Source organism: Penicillium vulpinum (assembly GCF_028829585.1).
Source record: "Penicillium vulpinum strain IBT 29486 chromosome Unknown utg000002l_segment0_segment0, whole genome shotgun sequence".
Classification (NCBI taxonomy): domain Eukaryota; kingdom Fungi; phylum Ascomycota; class Eurotiomycetes; order Eurotiales; family Aspergillaceae; genus Penicillium; species Penicillium vulpinum.
The window spans coordinates 606,174-625,614 of record NW_026643242.1 but is presented as its reverse complement, the minus strand read 5'-3'; the positions used below and the strand labels follow the sequence as shown (position 1 = coordinate 625,614).

At 50.6% G+C, this 19,441-nt stretch overlaps 7 protein-coding genes across 7 annotated transcripts; 5 read left to right on the top strand and 2 right to left on the bottom strand.

The window, feature by feature from the left end:
• Window positions 1–548: 548 nt before the first annotated feature.
• Window positions 549–4,247, top strand: N7479_003327 (dDENN domain protein; the record flags this gene model as incomplete). Its single annotated transcript, XM_057251024.1, has 5 exons — window positions 549–1,289; window positions 1,393–2,199; window positions 2,265–2,324; window positions 2,380–3,733; window positions 3,793–4,247. 5 exons carry the CDS (start codon window positions 549–551, stop codon window positions 4,245–4,247), a joined length of 3,417 nt encoding a protein of 1,138 aa, XP_057110349.1.
• Window positions 4,248–4,455: 208 nt separating this feature from the next.
• Window positions 4,456–4,746, bottom strand: N7479_003326 (uncharacterized protein; the record flags this gene model as incomplete). The annotated part of the gene is made up of 1 exon (XM_057251023.1): window positions 4,456–4,746. One exon carries the CDS (start codon window positions 4,744–4,746, stop codon window positions 4,456–4,458), a length of 291 nt encoding a protein of 96 aa, XP_057110348.1.
• A 1,465-nt stretch (window positions 4,747–6,211) lies between these two features.
• Window positions 6,212–8,338, top strand: N7479_003325 (type I 3-dehydroquinate dehydratase; the record flags this gene model as incomplete). Its single annotated transcript, XM_057251022.1, has 1 exon — window positions 6,212–8,338. The coding sequence occupies one exon, from the start codon at window positions 6,212–6,214 to the stop codon at window positions 8,336–8,338; it is 2,127 nt and encodes a 708-aa protein (XP_057110347.1).
• A 524-nt stretch (window positions 8,339–8,862) lies between these two features.
• On the top strand, window positions 8,863–9,918 carry N7479_003324 (FMN-binding negative transcriptional regulator; the record flags this gene model as incomplete). The annotated part of the gene is made up of 1 exon (XM_057251021.1): window positions 8,863–9,918. The coding sequence occupies one exon, from the start codon at window positions 8,863–8,865 to the stop codon at window positions 9,916–9,918; it is 1,056 nt and encodes a 351-aa protein (XP_057110346.1).
• A 954-nt stretch (window positions 9,919–10,872) lies between these two features.
• Window positions 10,873–13,755, top strand: N7479_003323 (transcription factor domain-containing protein; the record flags this gene model as incomplete). The annotated part of the gene is made up of 6 exons (XM_057251020.1): window positions 10,873–10,971; window positions 11,022–11,088; window positions 11,148–11,601; window positions 11,665–11,843; window positions 11,898–12,945; window positions 13,008–13,755. The coding sequence occupies 6 exons, from the start codon at window positions 10,873–10,875 to the stop codon at window positions 13,753–13,755; spliced, it is 2,595 nt and encodes an 864-aa protein (XP_057110345.1).
• Window positions 13,756–14,469: 714 nt separating this feature from the next.
• N7479_003322 (phosphoglycerate dehydrogenase) lies at window positions 14,470–15,414 on the top strand (the record flags this gene model as incomplete). The annotated part of the gene is made up of 1 exon (XM_057251019.1): window positions 14,470–15,414. One exon carries the CDS (start codon window positions 14,470–14,472, stop codon window positions 15,412–15,414), a length of 945 nt encoding a protein of 314 aa, XP_057110344.1.
• Window positions 15,415–16,861: 1,447 nt separating this feature from the next.
• N7479_003321 (peroxisomal copper amine oxidase) lies at window positions 16,862–19,011 on the bottom strand (the record flags this gene model as incomplete). The annotated part of the gene is made up of 2 exons (XM_057251018.1): window positions 16,862–18,843; window positions 18,897–19,011. 2 exons carry the CDS (start codon window positions 19,009–19,011, stop codon window positions 16,862–16,864), a joined length of 2,097 nt encoding a protein of 698 aa, XP_057110343.1.
• Between the last annotated feature and the right edge of the window lie 430 nt (window positions 19,012–19,441).

Genomic DNA, 19,441 nt, shown 5'->3' with positions numbered 1-19,441 from the left:
CTGCAGGTCGCTACGGTGTCAAGACTCTTATGCATGGATACTAGGGCTGCCCTAGGGCCTTGACTGGCTATGTTTGAATTGAGTTGGAACTCTTACCATTTTTATATAGTGGAGTACGGGACGCACATTTAAATGTCCTCTCTCCTAGTTTACCACACGTCTACGCAACCACCCGCAGTTCTAGGGGAAAAAAGAAAATAAAGAAAAAAACAAGGAACAAAAAGGAACATTGGAAATATTATAGCAGGCAGGAAAATACGTAGAAATAATAGAAATAATACCTAAGAATACATATACACAAATATATATAAAAAAAGATAACCAAACTCCTTTTTTAATACACCGTTAGACCTTCAAACCACCCGCGAAATCGATCTTCACTTTGAACTGCCCCTCCCTCCCGTTCTCCCCCATTTTTCCAGCTTCCCCCTCTCCGAAAACTACATGCGCCTAATTCCCCTGCGCATTCCCTTTCCTGGAAATATTGCGATCCATGTTGTGGCAATCAAGATATTAACCCGCTACAGTCCCCCGCGACTTTCTCCACAATGCCATCGTCAAGCACCACGGAGGGCGCCCCCCTCGCCGATTACTTCTGGATAGCTGGTGTGGACGGTACAGAGATCTTGGAAACTTTCCAGAGATTGGGAGAAGATTACCGTGCCAATGGAGACCTATCCCCAGGCCCTGCGCTCGCAGATACTATTCAGGAGGACGCAGATGCGGAGGAGGAACACAACTCAGATGGTCTCACCCGGCCAAGCTCGACGCTTTTCGTCGGCGCCAGTCAAAGAGGTTCTGCCCACCGACTATCCACACTCTCTAGGAGCTCGGAGGGAACAAATGGTACTGGCAGTAACAGTAACCGGAGCAGCATGACCGTCAAGGGTGCCTCGTCTCCCCTGCGTGCGTCAGCTCTGTTCTCTGAGGACTTCGACTTCGATTCCGCGCTGTACAAGTTCGCCAACGAGCGAGAATCATTTTTAAGTGACTTGAGCTTGAGCGCTGGCGCTATTACCCCTAACACCCGCCCGCGATCCAGGGTTCGCACGCAGAAGATCGTCGCCGACGATTCGCCCGCGCCTAGCGGTAACCTGCTGAGGTCGGGTATTGGGAGCGTGCGACGACACATGTCCTTTCGAGATATGAATAGTATGAAGCGTCAGCCGTCAGTTGCTCGCCAATGTGAGGACCCTCCTTTGACGTTATTTTCGCTTCACCCTGGAACGGGATCGTACTCGGCAACTTTTGTGGATGCACTGGCTAACAATGCATTGGCTCCAGCTTCGGTGCGAACTTCTAGGCGACTTAGCAACTACAATTCCGTGATTCCTGCCCCGCAACCCCTCGAGATCCCCCCCCACAATGCACCCGTTGAAACGACGATTCGAGCCCGTTCTCCTCGACCGATACCCCACACGCGTCATGTCAGACGAGATGAAGCAGCGCGGCAATTTCCCCGACTACGTTCCTATGTTCGCATTTCCTAATGACGTCAACATCGTCTCCTCCGACCAGCAACCGCGCTCTACCTGGCATGGATTCGCCATGACAACGGACAATGGTTCTAGGCTGCACGCCATCTGTGTGATCATCTGGATACCTCTCAACGCAAATGCCGCGGAGGAGCTCGAAAAACGCTGCGAGGAATGGCGAAGGGACAATATGACAGACGAAGAACGTGAACTGGCTGCAAGCTTGGGCGAACGACTGGCATCGGAGCGAGCCAAATTATCCCGGCTTCTAGCCCAGTTGCCGACCGTTCCGTCAGGATCTGAATCCCGCGAACAACTTGAAGATGAGATCAGCACTGTGGAGGAAAAGATTGGGTTAATGACTGATCTCCTCCGTCCGGTGCGACATGGCGCAGCCTCCAAGATCGAGGGTCTGACCGATGGTGATACTGGGTTCTGGATTCCCCGTGCATACGGTATCTTGGGCCGAGAGAGCACAATGACGAGCTTCTGGAAGGAATGGCTCAAGGCTATCGTGGTGTCCATGACGGAGGGCAGCGTGCGGCATGTGCCTGCGGCCTCGCCGCGCATGGGGGTATGGCAGCCGCTGGAGCGATATGTTATGAATCTCTGTACAGAAGCGTTCTGTCCAATATCCTCGAAGACTCAGGTCGAGCTCGCCATCCGTGAGCTGCGGTTATTCGCACGCAAAGAGGCGCCTAATGAGATTCCTGGTTCTCGGAATGTATGTGCACCACGATCTTGGTTGGGTTCTCTGTTGAAACGAAACTTTTGCTGACTGATTTTCAGACTGATCTCTATGCCTTATTCCGAACGTTGTCGGTTCCTAATATTATCATTCTCTTCGAGGTAGGCTTGATTTGTCAGTTCAGTTGAAAAAAGAGACAATGCTAACCACACATAGTACGCTCTTTCTGAATCTCGTATCATCTTCTTGTCTTCCCACACCTCCATGCTCTATCTCGCCACCAGGTCGTTGGTCGATCTTTTGTTCCCTCTGGAATGGACAGGCGTCCTCATTCCGGTCCTTCCGGCGCGTTTAATCCAGGCTCTCGAGGCCCCTTGCCCATACATCGTGGGTATCGAGCGTCGGTACGAGAAGGTTGAGCTGCCCACGGACGACTTTGTTCTGGTGGATTTAGACAACAATATGATCGAAAGTACCATTCAACCGACCTCTCTTCCGCGTCATCAGCGCAGGAAGCTCCTCTCCTTGCTGCAACTAGCAGCCCCGCAGCACAATCGATTCCACGTCCCCACTGGGCCTCCTGCATATGCAATCGAGACGTACCCATGGGATTCGTTCATGTCAGAGAGCAAGGCCACATTCACATCCAAAGCACCCGCAACTAACCTTGCGAAATATGTCGGTCTCAACTCCAGTGCATTCGGTTCAACGACCCTGATGCCAAGCTCTTATACACCTCCGATTTTCAACGTCTTCCTGCACGCCCGAAATGAGGCCGGTCCCTCTCGTGGGTACTCATCTCGCGGAAGCGAGCGCCCAGGGACCAGTTCCACTATGAGAGCTGGTGCCTCTCCGCCATCCCCAAGAGAGAGTTCGCCTACCTCTAGCTATTTCCCTCCTCCACCCGCCCCCTCATCACGCAATGATTCCGGTATGGCATTGCAAGCTTCATTGCGCGAGAAGCGTTCTGGTCATTTCGATGCCGCCTCGCGCCGAAGCTCCTCGTTTGGAATGCCTCGACGTCCAAGTGCTCCGTTCCTGGGTCATGCCTCGAATCTCTCAGTAACAACCCTCAACACCGACTACGGTGCCGGTGCTGGTGCTGCTGGATCCACATATGCGCCATCTGTGTATGCGCAGTCTACCATCGCTGCATCCACCATCGTCCCTCAATCCACACACCAGCCCGCCGGCAATAACGAGGACATTTGCTGGGCCGAGGGTCACTATTTCCAAGTCCAAACCTGGGATGATAATTTGACCTGTGCCATCTGTGATGAAATGGCAGAGGAAAATATGTACAAATGCTCTGCATGCAAACTGACAGTCCACAACCGCTGCGCCTCCATGGTGTGTCTTCCATGTGATGCAGCCTTCCATCCGGATCAGATTCGCGCGGCGTTCGTCAGATGCTTTGCCAGTTTGTTCTACACATACAAGAAGTTCCTTGTGCCAGCCAGTGGTGATAAGAAGAAGTCCGGCATGTATTACAATTTCAACATGGATGCTTTCATGAAGAGTCTTCCAAGCGAGCACGCCGAGTATATCACGGTTCTACAACAGACGCAAGGTAAGTCGGGAAACTCTCCTATCATACTGTGGATACAAAAAATACTGACCAAATATTAGGCTTCAATGAGTTCATCAGTGACCGTGAGCGAACAAACCCGAAGTCCAAGGACCCGCGGATGACTCTATTCGATGAGATCGTCCTCTCAAAGCGCAACCGTGGCCGCACATCCATTTTCTCCAGCCGATCGACAACAGACTTCCTCTCAGACACCTCTAACCATCTGTGGCGTACAGCCAACGCCACCTTCTTTGCTCCCAGCAGCCGTAGCCAGCAGAATCTTTCAACCGATTTCAGCAGAGTTCCGACAAGAGGTACGCCCGAAGGCTCTAACACCCAATATATTCCCCTCACTGACGATCTCCCCGTAGTACCGGCAAAACTAGATACTAGCTTGATGGCAGAACCCCGCATGATCCATGGCGCACCACGAGTTTCCAAGACGGCAAATACAGCCCGTAGAAAGCCGCTGCCCAAAATGATGAACGGGCTTGCCATCTCTCCGCCAAATTAATTGGTGCGATTCCACACGCGAATGGCCCATCTATCACGTCGTTGTTATCTGCCCTGCCCTCCTGCAGGTGGGTCCTGTGTGCTCGTACCATGTCCATCTTCTCGAAACACATGTTTCCTTATGCAAACCTGAAACGTGGAACTCCTTCCGACTCCGGCTCGGTTATCAATTTTCCCCGGTGAAGGGCGTTGCCCATTCCATGCTTTATCTATTGATAAGCAAATCGAATTGTGATTGCCTGCTGCGTGTCTTCGCTTGAGCATGTGTGTCGATCCAGCCTGAGAATGACACGCCGCTGGCTCGGCTCTTCTCGCTTTCCGCTAATATCCCACAAATGGAACGCTGCATGTGTGGTTGCACGCCTTCGGCCTCTCTGCTGTTTGATCTCATTTCCCTTACCTGACCTACCATGTTCTGTCATGATAAGCATACGACGTCTCCAAAAGATGTCCAGACAGCCCACGCGCCGATCTTTGGTTGCGTTGCTGTCCTCGTACATAGTATTGGCTCCGGCTTGATGCATGGAGCCATGAACAAACCCCCTAAAAGCGCCATCCTGGTTTCCAAGCGATGTGGTGATTATTTGCGTACCTGATATTTGATACATACATACTTGCTTATTCTCTGAGCCAATATCTTGTCTGCTTTTCTTGCCTATTTTGTCCTCCTCTTATCTCTCGGCCTGCGTTTCTCCCTTTTTCCTTCCTCACTGCCTGTTACTACCCAATACCCCCTCTTGATTTGGCTGGTATTTTTTCTCTCCTTGTGTCTTAATTGGTTGTTTGAAATACAATGTTGGGCGGATCTAGTCTCGATTCTGTCTTTCTTTTTTTCATATTCTCTCGTCTTTCCGGTGTCAAATCATCATTCATGCCTATATGCTACGTGGTCCATGTCTATTCTTCGGATATGTTTGATTTTCGGATCTGATTTGACGATGTCACTTAATTCTGGTTGCTTTCCGTGCATCGAAGACAGAAAGAACAATACATATATCGTTGTTTTATTGTGTTTGTTGTGAATATGGGTGCATCCTATCCTCGGCTTTTGCCCCTTGCGCAAGTATCAATGCGCTCTTCCACCAATCCTGGTGGCTGATTCGTTGCTTACCTATCTCCCTGGGATACCCGCGGACCCGGGGCGTGGACGACAGGCTAGGCAACATATGTCCTTGGGGCTGATCATTAGTTCTGACCGAGGCTGAGACTCTGGGTTAGCTTAGTTGGTTTTCCCTCGTATCGGATCATGGCGCTGTAGTCCAATGTTGTAGACCTTTGTCAGGTCGTCAAGATGCTATACAGGTGATCGGCTGGCTTCAAGGGTTATATAGGCAAATATGAATACAGACAGATGTAAATGTGGCAATTGACAGAATTCGCAAACGTATTACTACTAAAAACGCCATATTCCACACGACAAAACTCCAATTGACATGTGTATTCATAAGTAGTATAATTTGTGTCTGGCACCTGATTGGCGGATAAACCCAACTCCGCTGCCAGTTTTCCCCGCGTCCACCGTCTGCGTGGGAATCCAGTGTCGCGCGCATTGGGTGGAACCTCCGCAACGAGTTCTTCCATCGATCCATATCGCCTCAAATGCTTTTCATTTTAACTCTCGCGGCTGGGTTATTAAACCCTACCCGCCTAGGATTGATTTAGCGTCCATTTATTCAACTTGCCCCAATTACCCCATACCCTGGAGCTAGCCTTGTTCGGCCCGCTCCCTTTTCCTAATTGCTTTGCGATACTACCTACCTGCTAGGCTAACTGGGTCCTGGTCGTGAGACCGAGAAGAGAATTGCGGGAAAAAAAAAGCCTTTGTGGCCCTTGCGCTCCTTTCCCCCCCTTCCCGACTCCCATTTCTACCCGTCTTGACCCATACCTCGACCTATACTCGCTAGCACCAAGTATGAAAACACTTGGGACTGCTATGCCATGATTCCAACAGCCTTTCCACAGCACATGGCCACGCCCCTGCTCGACGATCACCCCGTCTCTACCACCCTCAAGGCCCACGACCCTCCCAGCGCAAACGCCGATATCGCCGTCCCTTGCAGTGCTACAACAATTTCCTATCCTGATCCCCCGGTTGTTACACCCGAAGACCAGACAGCCGCGGAAATTGCCGCACCGACTGCCGGTACTGCCGCAGGGACGGTCGTGATCGTCTATGGCCAGAACCAAGAGCATATCGTGCAGCTGGTAGCGGAGGTTCTGGGCAAGCCATGGATAACGGACGCGTCACTTGGGATACTTGCGCGAGCCAGCAATGCAGTCGTAGCAGGAATCTTAGCGCAGGATCTAGTGGTCAGCTTGCAAGGATGTGAGCGGTCATCTCTGGTTCTAGTGAACACGTATTGTGTGGAAGACGGGTCTGCTCCGGAAGACTCGCTCTCCGAGGGCTGTGACTATGAGTTCTTATATTCGCGGAGTCCGTTCCTGCGCCGGGATCTGTCACGGTTTTTATCTTTGATTCTTGGTCAGACGAGGCCACATGATGATTTGCGGACGAAGACGAGGACAAATTTCATCTCGACGACTTTTCCGGATGTGCATGCTGCCTTACCAAATCTGGATATCCTGTCTGTGGGATCTGATGCTGTTGAGATTCGTGTCGATTTGCTGGTTGAGCCTGCCCCGGAGGATTCGATCACTCCGCCTGTTCCGAGTTTGAAGTATGTTGGTCAGCAGGTGATGTTGTTGCGGCAGCATACTGAATTGCCGATTATCTTTACTATTCGTTGTACGAGGGAGAATGGAAAGTTCCCTGTAGATGACCCTGCGCTCTTTTACAAGTACCTGCGGCGAGCGATACGGTGGGGAGTCGAGTATATCGATGTGGAACTATGGCTGCCTGAGGAGATCCGGCGCCAGCTGTTTGAGGAAAAGGGCCATAGCATGATTTTATCTGCATTCCATGACTTCTCTGGGACCTGGAAGTGGACATCTGAAGAGGCACAGCGCATCTTTACGGAAAGTGCCAAATATGCCGACATCGTAAAGATGATCACCATGGTCCACACAATCGAGGAGAACTATGAACTAGAATACTTCCGCTCTACCATCAAAAGCCGTGGCTCAGGCCCACTCCTGTCAGCAGTCAACATGGGCCAAATGGGCCAGCTATCTCGAGCCCTCAACACCGTTTTCTCTCCAATCACCCATCCCCTTCTTCCAATGATCGCCGCCCCGGGCCAGTTAACCGCAGCGGAGATTAACGAAGCCCTACACATAATGGGCCAACTTCCCAGACGTGACCTCTACGCCATCGGCTCATTCCGCTCAACCCCACATTCAATGTTCATGGAAAAATGCCTGAATGAGCTCGGTCTCCCGCACAACTTCACCTTAGTCGACCGTGGCCTAAAAGGTTCCATGGAATCGGTCCTTTTACAACCGCACTTTGGCGGCGCCTACGTCAATCCCCCAGTACCAAGCACAACTGCTTTCATTCCCGCAGTTAGCGATGCAGCCCGCGCAATAGGGCTAGTCGACACAATTGCCATGATACCGGGCGAAGTCGCACCAGGAACATCCCGATTCATCGGCGAAAACGCTGCCTGGAAGGGTATCCGCGCAACGCTGACGCGTGAATATGTGCCATCCGCATATAACAGCCGAGCGGCGATCATCCTAGCCGGCTCGGAAGCAGTCGCTTCAGCGGCGATATTCGCACTACGCAGTCTGGCCATTGGAACAATCTACACAGTCGGGTTTAAGGCGAATGGCCCGCTTGCTGCGGGTCTTGAGCCGTTTACCTCCATTCAGTCTGTCCAGCGGGTCGAGCAGCCCTTTGTGATTGTCTCTGCGCTACCGCCAGAGAAATCGCTGCTTGTGCAGCCTCTGCTGAGACATTATGGCGTTAATGGCCGTTCGTCGCCGCGTTCCACTCGTGGGAAAGTTTATCTTGATCTCACGAGTGGGCCGAGGAAAGGGGATCCGTTGGCTGTTGCTACTAGTGCCGGATGGACGGCATATGGGGTTGAAGATGTCAGTGCTTGGACAACTGTTGAGACGCTAAGGCTGCTTGTTGGGCAGAATGTGCCGTTTGACTTTGTGCGCATGGCGTCTGGGAGGCCCTTGTTCTAGTTATATAGCGTACTGCATACCTACGTAGGTAATTTGTGGTTTAGGTTTATCGTCTGTTGGTGCAATAGATGTCGATGTAGGATTGGGATTTTGTTTGAAGTGTTTGGGATATGTTTTTATAGGGCTATCTGTGTCATGTGAGATCCATTTTTAGTGTTGTGGCTAGTTCGAGTCTAAGGAATGGCGCTTGATTTATTGCATGTGGATATTTTGTAGGATCGAACTGCACTGGGTATTTCCGACATCGGATGTATACGCCTGGCAGGTTGGTATTTAGCCGTTGCTGCAACTGCCCTGTGTCATTCTGGCGTTTTTGATCATACATACATAGAATGCATGCTCAATGCTAACAAATAAGCCCGAGAGCGACATCGTGGGATACATATTTTGCCCTGAGATAAGAACTTATCCGAAAATGCGGGGACCCCTCTCCCCAGGTTTCGAGGTAAGTAAAACTTCATTACCCCAGGTCTGGGACTGGTTTCTCTTTACCTTTTTTCTAAATTCACAGAAACAAGATAACAATGCATTTACGTCCCGATCATACAGTCCGGGACCTCCCAACCCTCCACGCCTTCATTAAACAACACCCGCTAGGCGTCCTCAACACTTCCCTTCCATCGGAGAATCACCCCACCCTCCAATGCAGCCACATTCCCTGGGTATTGGACACTGAAAAAACCGCCGGACCGGAGTCAGCAAAGAAAGCAAAAGTAGCCGATGACGACACTACAGAACAGCCACACTATATGGGAGTCCTTCGAGGCCACATCGCGCGTCAGAACCCGCAAAGCAAAGCAATGGTGGAATGTGTCTCGGAGTACAGTACCAAAACAATCAGTCTACCGGGCGCATTTCCAATAACAAGTTCGGAAGAAGAACCACCGAGATCAGCAGACCATGCACTCCCTGGTGAGGTGTTAATTGTCTTCACCAGCCCTGTAGACCATTACATCACACCGAATTTCTACACAGAATCCAAGCCAGCCACCGGAAGAGTTGCTCCGACGTGGAATTACGCCGCAGTGCAGGTGTACGGCCGGGCGACTATTTACCACGACGCCAAAGACGAGCAAACGGAGTTGTTTTTACGACAACAGCTGAGTGATTTAGCGCGGCTTGGGGAGGAAGAAATAATGGGATTTCGAAATGAGACTGGTTCGATTTCGGGGTCTGCTGTCAAACACGGGGGAAGTGGAAGTGGAACTGGGAATGGGGAGAATGGAGACTGGGATCCACCACGGAACCAAACCCTGAGTCAGTATGAAGGTCCGGACTTGGAGCTCAGCCAGGGGGTGAAGACGGCGCCGACCGGAGCTAGCGGGCATGGCAACGGTTCGGCATTGGCAACGCCTTGGAAAATTGGCGATGCGCCACGGGAGTACATTGCTGCATTGCTGAAGAATATCGTTGGGATGAAGATTGAAATCACGCGCATTGAGGGTCGGTTTAAAGTGAGTCAGGAACGGCCGGTTAATGATCGTGGTGGCGTTGTTGCGGGGTTGGAAAGAAAGGGCGGGAGGGCGAGGGATATGGCAGAGTTTGTGCGGAGGGGGAAGCATTTCGTGGCCAGTGAGTAAAGTTTGGATATGTACTCCGTACATGGGTATATATAATAGAATATTCCGCGTAGAAAATAGAGCCCGAAATCCCTGAAGAGAGCCTATTGTACTGGGGTAAATACTTAAGCACTTATGTTATGCTCGTATAAACTGTTCAGAAAGTTAAAAGAAGACCAGGATAAATGTTCCGTATCGAAAACAGTAGCTGTAGGGGATGATCGGTTTACATAGACATGTGCTAGTAGTAAGAGTAATATATGATAGTATACGGAGTACGGAGTACATAAGTAGGTGTTTGTTTATACTCCGTACTCCGTACCCCTTCATAGGCACATTAAATACTTGGAATGTTCTTCAGGAGATACTTCGGATAAATTGGGGGGAATTTAATAGGGGTCCAAGCGAGAAACTAAATACCCCGTGATGGAGTAAAGGATCTAATATATGTGTCCATTGGCTAAATGTATGAAGCTAATGCAATTATCTGCCATTACCTGCAATTATGGGGTACTTGGAGCATCTCGGATGCTGGCCACGACGTTGAAATCGAAGCCCTAAGGTGGGTACATATTCCATAACAGGTAATTACTCCCGCCGTTTATACAGATTAAAAGGGGAATCGATTGGATTCTGAGTAGAATGTACCTCAGTCGATGTTAGAAGTAGAGTAAAAGTCAAAATAAGAATACGAATATACCCTGTACGGAGTACTCCGTAGCCATATATCTAACTAATAGCCTAAATTGTCTTTTAATGTATACATATGCTCGCGATAAAATATCCCGATGTCATCCCCAAACTAGGGAATTCCGGCGGCACATCACTTCTCCGCATTTCCTTCTCTCCGCAGCCTGGTTGTGGTATAGGCTTTTTTTTTTTCAGACGCCACAACAATGCCCTTGAATTCTTGTCCATCTTGGCCGAGGCCATTTTCTTTCTTCTTCTCATCTCTCTCTTCCATGTAGGTGCGCCATGTCTCGTCCTCAGGTTAGCATCGACCGTCTCACGCCTCGCCGTGCGACGGTCGAGCCGCGCGAAACCATGAACTGCAAATCCTGTCGCAAACGCAAGGTCTGTTTAGTTTATTCTGTGTGCGATTGAATTTCTCTAACTCCTCATAGATCAAATGTAATCGCTTACGACCCAGCTGTGAGGCATGTAAGGTGTTTCAGTGCCCATGTCTTTATGGTAAGTCAATAATTTCCCCTCCATCAGATGATCCCCCTGTTGATCTTGTTCTGTTCAAGATGCCGTCCCTAAAAAACGGGGCCCCAAGACGGATGTGCTAGAAGCTCTTCTCAAGCGGGTCGATGGGCTGGAGAAGCGACTCCACGATGAGAAGAACCCCATGTCGCCCACTTCCCCCGATACCCCAGACGATCCGCCAAGCTTTCCCAGCCGTCGCAACACCATCGACACTTCCTTTAGTATTTACTCCTCGAGCGATCGATCGACTCTATCAAGTTCTCTCTCGCAACATGTGGATCCCTTCCCAAGGCCGACCGGCCACCAATCAGGTCTTTTGCGACAGCCCTCTCCAACAAACAGTGGACCCCTATCGGATGCGATCCTCGATATTTACTTTGAGCGATTGCACGGTAAGCCATTTTATATAATAGACGAGGCGACAACGCGACAGCGCCATCAGCTGAATCAATTACCTCCGTGTTTGGCCATGGCCATCTCAGCAATGACAGTAAGGTAAAACCGCCAAGCCTCCAAGTCCTGTCACATGCTTGACATGTTTGACTGACGAAATCTCAGATACACAACATCGCCTGGTCAAGTGGAACAGTCACTACGTACAGGTCTGGATGCGGCGCTACAGGCGAGACGGATGGTTGAAGTCGACAACCCTACAGTGGAAACACTGCAGACCCTATTGTTACTTTCGCAAGCTTTCTACGCATATGGACTCGGGAAGAAAGCTTATATGACATTCTGTATGCTTTCCCTCAATCCGACACGGTTAAATGAATTCTGCTAACGATGATCAGCAAATTGCGTGGCCATGATTGTCGCTCTGGATTTGTACCGCGAGGCTCCCTCAAAGCTAAATGTCGCGCCTGCCGAGCGAGAAATGAGGCGTCGGCTATTTTGGTCTGTTTACCTGATGGACAGATTCATTAACTGTGGATCCCGGCGTCCTTGTCTGATCACTGATCATTCGGTATTTCTCCGCCTACCATCTTGGTCGCCACATGCAGCCGGTCTGAACATGGAGGGAGAGCTCTTCCACGTCGGCCCGAATATACAATTTTCCGCCGACTCTAGGCGCAAATCACCAAGCGCGGCCTCTTTGCTGATTGATATCACGCGTATTCTTGGTGTCACTAATAAGTACCTGGCGGCTGGCGGGGTCAAAGGCGACTCCCATTTCCCATGGCATGCGCTTTCTAATCTATCCAAGATCCGACAAGAATTAGATATCTGGGCGGCCGGTACGCAGGACGTTTTTGCATCTATAGATGCATTGTTCGGCCACCCCGAGAGCACAACACTTCTGCTGAGCAAGCTGATCTACCATTTGGTGCACTGCTTGATCTACCGCCCGTTCCTACCCATTGACCTGGTAGAGCTCCGAGGTACGGGGCAGCATCAGTCCTGGCAAATCGAGGCCACGAACTTATGTTTTTCGCACTCCAATGCCATCGCAGAGCTAGTTGAACTGGGTCGGAATTCTCCGCTGATTGAGTGGCCTGCTTTCGTCGGCTATTGTGTCTGCACCGCTGGAACTGTGCATGTTCACGGTGTGCACTACAAGGGCCGTGAAGGAGAGGTTTTCTCTTCCAGCGCTGAATTCTTGACTCGAGAAATGCACCAACTTTCTTGGTTACGCAATATTTGGACTGGCGCGCAACATCAGCGTGAGCTGCTCCAGACTCTCTACACATGTCACTCCGAATTGGTGCGCAATCTTTCCAGTAGCCCAATGCGCTTCTCGCCAGTCTTCCATCTCGAAGACTTTCTCGACCGATATCCTGGTCTGGCGTTAGATGGATCACACGTTCGCCTCATAGATGCGGGGGACGACCTGACTCCAAGGTAGGTCGCCTGCTGGTTCCTCTGTTCCTTGCATATTACATGATCACTAACTCTGGAGACAGTAATATAAACTTCATTGATCGTCAAGATCACTTCTATCAACGACCACTAGCCGCACCCTCGTATCAGAATCCCTCATCTTACTTCTCAACTACACGGCCTGGGTCCTCGACGCCGTTGACATCCACCCAGAGCTCAGATACTGACCGCCGCCTCTCCCATTCCCACTCCCATTCTATCTCCAAAAACTCTCACCCGGCCTCCCTCTCGCCCACCCTTCAGTTCCACTCCCTTTCAAGCACTCAACGCCAACAATCACCATCCCTACCCTCCATATTCTCCATTCCAAACGGAACAGACCTATCAGGCCCTGGCGCTTCAGAAAACAACCACCTCTCCATCCCGGGCTTCTCCCCTTCAGCCTTCGGCCTCTCTCCACCAGCTTTCCTCGCCGATGGCAGTATGAACATAGCACAAACACCGCCCCCAAACCCACAATACGCAACCTTCCCCTTCGACGCCGTTCACGCAAGCCTAAACGGAATGACCCAGTCGGGCACCAATGCCCTGACTCCAGGCGCCCAGTCCCAAACTAGCGGCACCCACACTACAGCCGGCAGCGAGAGCACGTCTGAAAAAGATCCCTTTTTGAGTTTGCTGGAACAACTCGCTGAAAATGAGAACTCGCAGGGCGGGCCTAGTGAGCTCGACTTCTTTTTGTCAAACAACGGTGCCGTTGAGCGTAATTCTGAGATTCCTCTTGAGAAAGATGATGCTTCAGAAGGGAAACTTATGGGTTTGGGTGCTTGATGATTCCCCGTATATATTTTCGTTCAGTGTACATTTTTCGCTCTATAGCGTGTTATTATTTTTCATAGGCTGTGGCCGAATCGACTGATACCCATGGTGCTAATTGTTTCTGCCTATTTGTAATGTGAGAGCCGAGGGTGTTGTATCTAGAATATACATATATTGTACATGTTCGGTGTAGGGAACACCGAGTTCAACTCTAAAGTGGAATGTGTGGGCTAACAAGCCATAGGTGGAAAAATATATAAGGAATTGGCGATGAGGCTAGTGAAAGTTAGTTGAAGTTCCGCAGAAACCCACGTGCTAGATATGGAAAGCTTCAAATGCCGTACATAGGTGTTTTTGCTTCTTCACTCCTTTGATACATAAGTCCATTTGTCTATACATACTGCTACCCAATTCAATTCCATAATGAATTTATCGTATACTACCCTCGGCAGAGCTAAACGGATGTGCGTGACTAATTTTCAGCTATCTCATCTGTCTCTCTCTCGGTCCAAACTTCAACTGACCGGTCCTACCAAATCACCTGACATCGGTTATCGGCATCTGAGCATTCTACCCGGACTTACCCCGGTCTCGGCGGAGCTCCGCCGACACGGGACCCCCGCGTTGCAACACTCTTTTCAGCATAAGAACCTTGATAATCCCCTCTTGATGTCACCCCACCAACGCCTCAAGTCTCTAACAAACCACCTCCAACACGTCTCCAAAATGAAGCTCCTCTACCCGACCTCCCTGCACATCGACACACAGTCCCTGGAAGGCTTCAGTGTCGAATTGCACCCCTACGATGTTACACAACCCATTCCCGAATCCCTAATCGACGCCGAGTTCCTAGTAACATGGAGCAACAAAGCCACGAACCTCAGCGACGCAGCCTCCCGCATGAAGAACCTCCGCTGGATCCAGTCGCTAGCAGCCGGTCCAAACGACGTCCTCAATGCAGGCTTCGATGCCTCCCGCATCGCTATCACAACCGGCTCCGGTCTGCACGATGAAACAGTCGCTGAACACACTCTCGGCATGCTCCTCAATGCTGCCCGTCGCTTCTATGAAATGCGCGACTACCAGACACGCGGCGAGTGGCCCGGCCATCTGGGCGGCGCCCAGCCTGATCGTGCCCCTGGCACTTTTCGTACCCTCAAGGGTGCTAATGTTACTGTTTGGGGATTCGGAAATATTGCTAAGGCCCTCGCGCCTGTGCTGACCGCGCTCGGGGCTAATGTTACCGGTGTTGCGCGGAGTGCGGGTGTGCGCCATGGATTCGAGGTTGTTGCGGAGGATCGCTTGCCAGAGATCCTGGCGAAGACTGATGCGCTTGTTATGATTTTGCCTGGGTCTGCGAGTACCAATGGCGCGCTGAGCGCTGATCGCTTGGCGTTGCTACCAAGTCACGCTTGGGTTGTTAATGTTGGTCGGGGCAATTCTGTTGATGAGGATGCGCTGCTTGAGGCGCTTGAGAAGGGGAGCATTGGTGGTGCTGCGTTGGATGTTTTCTCTACTGAGCCTTTGCCCCAAGAGTCCAAGCTTTATGCCGCGCCTAATCTTATCCTCTCGCCTCATGCTGCTGGTGGACGGCCGCGTGATGCTGAGGCCCTTATTGCGTATAACTTGAGACGAATTCTTGCTGGGCAGGAGTTGAAGAATATTATTTGAGCTTGATATAAAGGGACTGCGGAGGTTGCTTGCTTCATAGATTTTACCAGTACATATACACATGCATAGATTAAGTGAAAGTTCTATTGTCCTGTGTGGAATTAATACATATATTGGTGGTAGGATGGTTACTAAAGGCAATGATAGGGTTTGCATCAACAGATTCCATTGCTTTGTACCCTGCTCAGTGGAGAGAAAGCTTTAAAGTTAAACGTCGAAATAAGAAAGTCTATCTCATTGAATTGCCAGGCCTAGGTCTTGCCGCAGTTGTGGAAAAGATATTCATGATGGGGACCTTTCCAGAGTTCACTAACTTGGGCATGAAGACTCAGTATTTGAAGCATCGATATGGCCTGGTGCTCATTACAGCAGCATTTTGATTTTTGGCAATCGTACAAATGACACCGTTGGAACTGCAAGAAATCCTGTACCCAGTATAGTTGACAATCGTTCCAATGCTTTGCCTTTGGTAGCAAGCTCAGGCTATCCTTATGCTGCAACGGCTGTAATAAATCTCCAAACCCGAGAAATTGTGTTCTGGACAAGGTTCTTCCCACAACTGACGGGTAAGGAGTGGTTCCGATTTTGAATCATGTATTTCGATCGTCTCCTGGTGCACATTGTAAGATATTAACAAAGACCCTCGGATCCACAGCGTTAACGCGTGGCTCGCGTATCTGAGGGCGTTATGCTCAGGACATCGAATCTCGGTGCCTCGTCGCCTTGCAATGCTTATTATTAGGGAGGTTGGGGTGTGTGTCTGCTATGCCGATGAACTGGGCAGAAGTGGTGACGCGGTGGCACTGGGAAAATAGAATGGACGCTGATTGCAAAACACGTCAGTATCATCAAACACAACAAAAAGCACGCAGTACAGACAGGCTTTATCTGTTCCGAATGACGTGTGGCGGAACGTGATGTTCAGTCGTCATGGCTCTCAATAAAAGAGAGGACTACTCTCAGTGTTGCTAGACGAGAGTGAAGGGAGTATATGTTGATATTACTCCCTAGGCTTCAGGTATACTTCATTGCGACAAGGAAGGTATGATCCAATTAGTGGCGAGCATAAAATATCCTCTGTTGGATTGCACAGAGGGAGGACAGGATGATGAAGGATGAAGGAGGATTTGGAAGGAGGGAGATGGGCTCGTGACATAAATAGTCGGCCCTTAGAAAAAAACATAGGGGACTTGGGTAGGCCGCTAACGGGTTCTTACATCAATGCGAGAGAAAACCTGGAAGAACACTTAGAGGTGACACAAAACAACAGACCTTCAGCGAATAATTTAGAATACAACTGGAACCCAGAGCCAAAAGAGAAGTTTGATCAAAATCAGTTTGATATAAAAAAACAGGGTAAGACTATATACTGTTTACTATATACAAGAAAAAGGCCAACCATTTCCAAACACCATACCATAAACCAATGCCATCGCCCCATCAAACCTCACATCCGCGATTTACTCGGGGCACAGCAAGAAGAAGGGAACGCATTTTTTGACTGGGTATCAACACAAATAGCTGAAGGAGGCACCCAAAGACCAGGATTCTTCTCAAAGAAGTTCGATGCGCGCAGCATGATGCTAACCGGCTCGGCAGGCATAATAGGGAAGTCCTCCGTACGCGGGAAATGCGTCAGACCGAACTGCAAGTAGCAGACAATATCGGTGTTCTCAATGTTCTCATTTCGCTGCGCCCAGTCGGCGATTGTCGAGTTGTAGGGATGTCCGTCAGAGCCGTCGGACTGGCAGACATAGTCGCCAGCTGGGAAGAGCTCGTAGTCCTTGTAGGGAGTAACCCAGAGGGGCTTGCGGGCAAACGCAGCGCGCTTCCAGACGGTGCTGCCGGGCTTGGCGAGTAGAGTGGGACAGTTGTTGTTGATGATTTTGTAGGCGACGGGCTTTTTGGCAACAGGGTTCATGCGGTTGGGGTTGATGATGTCCCATGACCGGCTGGTCTCGTAGCAGTAGTCTGCGGCGCCCTCGAGAGATGTGCGGAGGGGGGTCTTCTTGCTGTAGAAGCCGTTCCCGTAGGGGTTCTCTGCGGAGCCGACAGGGGCTTCGGCGGAGACGGCGTCGTTTTGTACGACGGAGTTGTTTTGGCCGTCGATTTCAGGGTCAATGCGGAGGGAGAAAATGTGCTGGTGGTTATGGGCGTTGATGGAGGGAGCAACTTCTGTGCCGAAGGGAGCGGCAGTTTCTGTTGGGTGCATGCAGTAGGTGTTCAGCATGCCGGTAAGCTTCATCTCCAGCTTGTAGGTGCCGTCTAGGGTGAAGGTGTGGTAGAAGCCGTATTCGTAGTTGGCGGCGGTGATAATTTGGGAGACGATGAGCTTGCGGTCGCGTGCGGAGATCACTGTGCCATCGCGGAAATCGGTGTGCTTGTAGAGGAGGCCGTTGTCTTCCTCGTGAATGCAGATGGCGTTCTTGACTACGGCGGCCTCACCAGTGGAAGTGGACATAACACCATCCATGTAGTGGATGGCACCCTTGCAATCGCAACCCAGCTTCAGGGAGTTGGTCATCAGACCGGTACCGTACTCGCCAACATCGAAGGCGTGCTTCTTGTGGTGGGGCTTCTCGGGGCAACCGTAGGGAACAACCATCTCAACGACGGAGATACGGTTGAACAGAGTGCGCTCGCGGTCCTCGTACATGTCGTGTGTGCGGACATCGGAAATGACAATACCTTCGCGGTAGTTGAAACCAATGTGCATCTTGAAGTTGGCCCAAGTCAGCTCATTGCCGCGGACCTTGAAAGACACACCCTCGGGCTGCGTGATATCGATGGGCTTGAGGCGATCATGCTTGTAATTGTCGCCGATGAATTCGGGCAGGAAGTTGTGTTCCTTGAGAGGGGCTATGGTCCGCTCGCCATTCACGTAGCGAACATCAACGCTAAGAACCTCTTCTGTGTCGGTGTCGGCCACAACGCTGAAATCCAGAGGGTGGGCATATTGGTTATCAAACTCGGAGTTGCGATAGTAAGCTAGACCCTGCTGCAGACGGTGCTCGTATCCCCAGCGCTCGTCGATACCGATAGCCCATGCGTCAAAAAAGACCTTGCTCATGTCGGTGATGCCGATTTCATTGCAGGCACGGATGACGCGGGCGTCCTTGCGGGCAGCACGTTCCATCACATCAAGATCTTCAAGGGTGAGGGTAGGCTTGACATCATGAACATCCTTCCATTCCTCAACTTTGCCGGTGGCAAGGTTGACCACCACCTCTGCAACATGCCTTGTTTCGCGCACAATGACAATGGCGAAAGCGCGACGGGGAGGAGCTGGGATGACACCAGCGCGGAATGCCCGGTATTCTGCTTTGCGGGGTTCACGGAGTGTGATGCAGTTGAACTTGATAGACTTGGGGCTGGCATGATCTCGGATAATCTTTGCTGTCTCGGGAATTTCCCTAATAGAAAGTTGATCTGGGGTTCGGAATTAGCAGTACTCTCGGACTTTATGTAAGACCATATCATACCCAACGGGTGTGGAGTGCGCTGCGGCAGCATGGCAGCGGCTGCAACACTTTCATAATCGCCCTCACGGAAGATTGTGTAGCCAGGAATTGACTCAGTATCAGGGGCAGACGCCATGATGAAGATATAGAAGGGGTATCAGGGGAAAGAGGAAGTTGTAAGTTGTAGCAAACCAAAAGTTCCATCCCAAAGCTACGATAGACCTTATATACCTAATAGACCTTGAATATATGATTGAATTAGCTCGCATGTACCTTCCAAGTTGGGTAATCTAGATCATACATGATGGTGCAGGTATCGACTCCACAGAGATCTACCTCCGGACTTTTGAGATATGTACTCCGTACGGAGTTTGTACTTAACAAAATGGGGTCGAAGTGGATTGGCGTGGAAATCGACTTCCAGCGTTGGCCACCGTTGATAAGCGGAGCTAACTCGAAACAGGCAAGTCCACCCACGGGCTATTCGTGTCTTCAGAAACTTTCAAGGTTGCTCTTCTATGTTGTATTCACATATTTGACTTGGATTGATATCTATCTTTGTTACA